At 37.0% G+C, this 6,491-nt stretch overlaps 1 protein-coding gene across 3 annotated transcripts in view; it reads right to left on the bottom strand.

Moving 5' to 3' along the window:
• Positions 1–6,491, bottom strand: part of RABL3 (RAB, member of RAS oncogene family like 3) — a 63,549-nt gene that overhangs the window by 52,259 nt on the left and 4,799 nt on the right. For all 3 annotated transcript variants that reach the window (XR_001370242.2, XM_027771129.1, XM_006146703.2), the window contains exon 2: positions 4,683–4,774. Coding sequence is in view for 2 of the 3 variants with exons in the window: in XM_027771129.1 (XP_027626930.1) it covers positions 4,683–4,774 (92 nt within the window). In the remaining variant the exon portion in view is untranslated. The remainder of the gene's footprint in view (positions 1–4,682; positions 4,775–6,491) is intronic.

Here is a 6,491-nt window from a genome sequence, read left to right as displayed (position 1 = left end):
TCTCTATGTCTCTCTCTGTCTGGTGAGTGCACGTGCCCTATAGTGAAAAAACTCTCCAAAAAAAAAAAAGAATTAAAATAGAAATAGACAAATCTACACTTATAATTGGAGATTACAACACCCATTCCTTAACAACTGATGAAACAGGCAGATGAAAAAAAAAATCAGAAATAGAGAAGATTTGAACAAAATTATTAAAAAGCTTGACTGAATTGACAAATTTAAGATGCTGTACTCAACAATTATAAAATATGCATCCTGAGCACACATGAAATATTTACTAGAATTGACCAGAAAATGGGACGTAGAGTAAATCTCAACAAATTTCTTTCTTTCTTTTTTTTTTTTTTTTGAGACGTTTTCGTTATAGGGCGCGTGCGCTCGCCGGACAGACAGAGACAGAGAGACAGAAAGCAAGAAATCACCCCCCCGGGGGGGTGGCCACGCTGCAATCCCTTCTCCCCCCATTCTCCTCTTGGGATCTTGGGCACGCATGCACATGCACCCGGCGTGAGTTTTAAGCCATCGGGTCCGGGACGCGAACCATGGTCGACTATGTGGGAGTCCAGCGACATAGCCATTACGCTAACTGCTGGTCCCAAATCTCAACAAATTTCAAAGGATGAAATAATACAGTATATGTTCTCTGAGCACAATGAAAGTAAGCTAGAAATCAATAATTAAAAGATAATAAACATTGTCAAATTTAGAAGCACATTTCTAAATAACCTATGAATCAAAGAAGAGATGATAGTGGAAATTAGACAATATCTTGAACTAAATGATAATGAACAAAATTCAAGAGTGAAGCTAAAGCTGTGCTTAGATAGAAATTTTAGTTCTTCAGAACTCTAAAACAAAGGCTGAAGAAAAAAATCAATGAAGTAATTACTCATTTCAAGAAGTTAGGGGAAAATGTAGATTAAGCCCAAAGAAAGCATATATACAATAAAGAACAGAAATTAATAAAAATTAATGACCTATAAAACATATATTAGAGGAAATCAACAAAGCCAGAAACTAGCCTTGATAGACTTCTGTCAAGACTAAACAAGAAAATTTAAGAAAAGCCACAAATTATTCATACCAGAAATGAAAAAGAGAAGTATAGTATTTTCTGTAGGATTTGTAGGAATAGTTTTATTGCTTAGAAGTCTTGTTGAAAGACAATAAGACAGTTTTGACAGTTTACATTAAGTGGATAATTTTTTTTCAAAAACTGAAACTGACAAAAGAAGAATTATAGTTATTTTCACATCTTTTTTACTGTTACTTAAAAATTTCCCACAAAGAATATCTTAGGTACAGACAGTTTCATCTAGGAATTGTTTCAAATATCTAAAGAAGAAATAACAACAATCTTATACAAACTCTTTCAAAGAGGTAATACTTTCTAACTCATTTTATAACAAAACCCCACAAGGAGATTATAAGAAAAGAAAATGATAAGTCAATCTTTTTCATTAATTTAGATACAAAGTATCTTTAAAAAATGACAATATAACTCTAGTGACATATGAGAAGATTAGTATATCAAAACCAAGTTGGGTTTATTCTAGATTGCAAAATTGGTTTAATGTTAAAAAAAAGTCAAAATAATTTATCACAGGAACAGAATAAAGCAGGAAAACTATGATTATTACAAAAAAGCAACCGATAAAGTTCAACATCCATCTGTGCTAAAAATGCTCATCAAAATAGGAACAGAAGGGAACTTCTTTAATAAAATGTACCTAAAAAAATTCCTATGGCAAACATCCGTATTAGTATATGTATCAAAAATTGTCCATGAGATTAGGAATGAAACAAAGGTGCCTGTTATTGCCACTTCTATTCAACATGGTACTGGAGTTTTAGCTGATTCAGTAAGACAAGAATGGAGGAAAAAGACAAAAAATGAATAACAGCAGACTAGGCTCTGGGTAGGGACAGGAAATGGGTAAGAGTGGAAAGAAGGGAAGGGAAGAGAAGAAAACTGCATGAAAGTTTAGCTTCAACTTCAAATGATAAATCATTAGATCTCATATCTATTAAACTTTTCTAATCCTCCCTACAAACCTATACACTAGATAAAACATACATTATTTTCCTCTATTTTGCAAATGATACAACTAAGCCCCAGAAAGGTAAACTAATTAGACTAAACACACACTTAAGAAGCAAAAGTGGGGGATTTAAATCCAAGTTTCTTTTCAATAAGTCAAGGTCTTTCACAAAAAAGGAAACTTCCAAAGAGAGAAATTCTGTCCAGACTTGGCTATCGGGTCTGAAACCTAAATGAAGCTGCCACTGAACTCATTATCTAGAACTTGTTTTTCTTTCATATATTAAGACGTAGGCAATGAGGTAGGCTGAAATGACACAGACAGTCCCCTCCTACTTCAAACTCATAGAAATGTTATAAAAATATTTTACAATAGAAAAAGGGGGAGAAAATTAGTTCAAGAGAAAGACCAGACAAAGAAAGGCATATCCACAAATGCTAGCAATGAAGAACTTAAAATCAGAGTGAGAAGTGAGAACTGAAATAGATTCAAGTATAGCGTCAGGGACTGGTGCCTGGAATTTAGTGCCCATCTAGGAATAGCAAGCCTACTTTCCAGCTTTTAAGGCAAGATTACATGTGGGTGAGTGATAAAGACTAGACTGTCGTTCCCTTCCTGAAATCTGGACTGTTGGTGAACTGCCCACCCAGCAAAAGAGAGGGTTGGGAAAACTCCGTCCACAGGCTCAGGGAAGCAGTAAAAGTTGATGGCAGGGATCTCAAATGAAGAGGACAGAGAATGGATGAAACGTCCACAAGAAATGGAAAGTGCAGGCCTATGCTACAAGTGAGTTCACATGATCTAGATGGCATGGAAATTCAGAGCTGAGAAATTACAAGGACCACCGAAATCCCTAGGGCCCTGGGAGCAACAGAAATAAACAGGTGCTATAAATAGTATAAATAGATACTTTCACAGTACAACATGGAGAGAAAAAAATATTGAAGATGTGATCATCTTCAAAGAATTATAAACCATAAGGAAGATACATTTCCATGAAGTAGAGTAGCATACACAGCAAACAGGGAATCTAACCTTCTCATCCCAGAAAACAAAAATAAAAACAAGAACAGAACAATCCAAAAGTCACCATAAAATAAGTATACTGAAAATGATTAAAAAGTAGAAACTGAATGAAAGATCAGAACATTTGGAAAAATTCTGACATTTGAAAAGAACCATAAGGTACTTTTCAAAATTAAAAATTACCACTCATTGAAATGAAAAACCGAGTGGATATATTAAAAAGCAGATAAGACATTGCTGAAGAAATCTTTAATTAACTGGAAGGTAGATATAAATATATAACCCAGAATGGAACAGGGAGAAGGAAAGAATAAAAAGCATGAGAGTGCAATAAAAAGATATGAAGGACAAAGAAAATGTAACAGAAATGCACAAAGGACGAATAGTGGGAAGACAAATAATGGCTAAAAATTTGTAAATGAAATGTAAGTATAATTTCTGAATAAGATGAATAAAAACTAACCCAACTTAGACATAGGATAGCAATACTACAGAACATCAAAGAAAAATACTATGGGCTGGCTCTGTAGCTTGGGGGTTAAGGCAGCTATATTCCATATGGTTCAAGGCCCAGGCCTGGCAGTATGGGATATACACCATGCACATGCGCATGTGTGCCCAACCCCAATGGAAGTGATGAAAGAGAAGGGATTGCAGTATGATCATTCCTTGTGGGAAGAGCTCTTTGCTATTCCTCTCTCTCGGACTCTCTTTGGAGAGCATATATATCCTCTAGCAAAAACAAAGATAAAAAACTAAATATTTTAACAGCAACTAGAGAGAAGAAATTTTCTTTAAAAGAAATCATAATTAGTGTGACAGATTTGTAATAATCAACATTATAGGTCAGAGCCCATGAAACAATAGCTTGAAAGACCAGATGAAAAGTAACTGTTCATCTAGCTTACTATCATTCCTTCCCTATTCAACTCACAGGAGAGAAGTGTGCCCGCAGATGAGAGGCTTGCTCAGAACCAGCTGGGATTAGAAAAGACCCATTCCTTCCCTATTCAACTCACAGGAGAGAAGTGTGCCCGCAGATGAGAGGCTTGCTCAGAACCAGCTGGGATTAGCAAAGACCAGCCATATCCAGAGGATAACTTTTTAGTGGGAACTGCACCTGACTCCTAACTGTGAGATAAAACAGATGACCTAGACATAAGGCTCCAGAAGCCTTTACCTTTACTCTGTAATTCTAGCCAATAGTTGGCAGAGTATGAGTGGCACAGGCCTTATTATTTATGGAGTAGCAAGTGTACTCTAGATAGATAGCATAGTTATTAAAGCTGAAGTCTGTCAAATCAGACTAATTGGGTTCAAATACTGATTCTGCTTTTTTACGAGTTGAATAAATTTGGTCAAGTTACTTTACCTCTCTATGCCTTAGTTCCAGCATCTCTCTATCATAGTTTTAAAAAAGATTAAATGACCAAAAGCATGTAAAACATTTAGCATAGTACCTGGCGCATGGTATCTGAATCTTAATAAATCCAAGTTATTATTATTACTCAATCTTGAATATAGTACTATAATCTGACCATGTAGTTTGAAGTTATCATGTAGTTATTCTTAGTATGAATACTGAAAGGCTAAAATAGAAGAGACACATACTCTGACATCCACTGAGCAGCCCACAGTCCATGATGGATTTCCCAGCACTTGATTTTGGCATAGAAGATGGACTAGCGATGATTTCCCAACACCTGTAAAAGATACAAAAGCACTGGCCATAAAAGAGACATGATGAAATTTATCATGGCACTAGTAAGCGTGATATTATGTGGAAATAATACATAAAACATTACTTAAAGGATGTTCGCACCATACCAACATAAACTTCATTGAATAAATAAGACAAACTAGTGGCATGGTGGTTAAGGTACTGAATTCCACAAGGCCGACTTTGTGAGTTTGAATCCTGAACTTAGAGGCTTGAAAAACACACTGGGCATGTATGTGTGCAAGCCCAAAATCCCAAGAGGAGACTAGAGAAGATGGGATTGCTGTGCCTATCCACCCCAGGAGGTGATTTCTTTCTCTCATTGTCTCTTTCTCTTCAGTGAGTGCACATATTCTGTAGCAAATTTAAAAAAAAACTTTCAACTTTATGGAATAAAGTGAAGATAGTTGAGGGAGTGGTTCACTTAAAGTTTGCAACAGAATTATTGGGTGGACTCGTTAAAACACAGAATCTTGGGACCTAACCCCAGACTTCCTGATTTACTAAGTATGTCAAGGGCTACAAGATTTTGGAATTCTAACATATTGCTACATGATATTGATGATTCCAGTTGGAGCCTCAAATTTAAGTCTAGGGCAATTTCATACCAATCTCTTTTCTTTTCTTTGGAGAAGTTTTTGCTATAGGGCGTGTACGCTCGCCAGACAGAGAGAGAGAGAGAGAGAGAGACAAAAAGGGAGAAATCACCCCCCCAGGGGGGATGGCCACACCGCAATCCCTTCTCCTCCATTCTCTTCCCAGGATCTTGGGCACGCATGCACACACTCCCGGCATGAGTTTTAAGTCACTGGGTCCAGGGCGCAAACTGTGGTCGACTATGTGGGAGTCCAGCGACATAGCCATTATGCTAACTGCTGGTCCCACCAATCTCTTTTCTTTTGAATGAGTTAATATATTTAGCTTACTTTAGAATTGTAGAAACTGAAGGTATTGTTCTAGTCCATTCTGTTGCTATAACAGAAATACCTGAGTCTGGGCAATTTATGAAAATAGAGGTTTATCCAGCTCATGGTCTGGATATCCAGGTTGCCTCTCGTGAGAGTCTTCTGTTTTGTTCCCTCTTTATACGCCAACCAGGATTCAATTGTAAGGGCCCTGCCCTAAACAAACCACCCAAAGGCTCTTCCTCTTAATTCCATAGTCAGATTAAGTTTCTTCTTAATATGCTCATAATATAACTAAATTAAACACATAAATTTTTGGGGAAACATTCAAAATTCAGCACAGATTTTAGTGGTAATCCCTCCATCCCAAACACCAGTCCTGAGGTCCCTTCCACATCACCCTGTTAGGTGGTTTTCTAGACTGTGATTGAACACTATTAGTGACAGGGACTCACTATCTCACCATTCTATATTTAGACATGACAGTTCTCCCCTACAGTGATTTTAAAAAGCAGCCAACCACTTGGCTCAGATTTACCCTTTGGAAAAACAAAACAAAACAAAATGACTCCCTCTTCTACAACATGGTCCTTTACTTTAGGGCAGCCATCACTTCATTTTCTTTTAGACGTGTTGGGCTGAGCGTAATCAATCAAGATAGTCTCTCTCTCTCTTTCTGTCTCTGTGGCATTTCTTCTACCTCAGCCTCCCAAGGAGCTGAGATTACAGGCGTGTGCCCCTGTACCTGGCTTTTTAGGATGGGCCAGAAATTGAACTTGGGCCCTCCATGTAGTC

This window comes from Tupaia chinensis, unplaced genomic scaffold (assembly GCF_000334495.1).
Source record: "Tupaia chinensis unplaced genomic scaffold, TupChi_1.0 Scaffold000185_1, whole genome shotgun sequence".
Taxonomy (NCBI): Eukaryota; Metazoa; Chordata; class Mammalia; order Scandentia; family Tupaiidae; genus Tupaia; species Tupaia belangeri.
The sequence above is the reverse complement of the archived record's forward strand: the minus strand, read 5'-3'. Positions and strand labels throughout refer to the sequence as shown.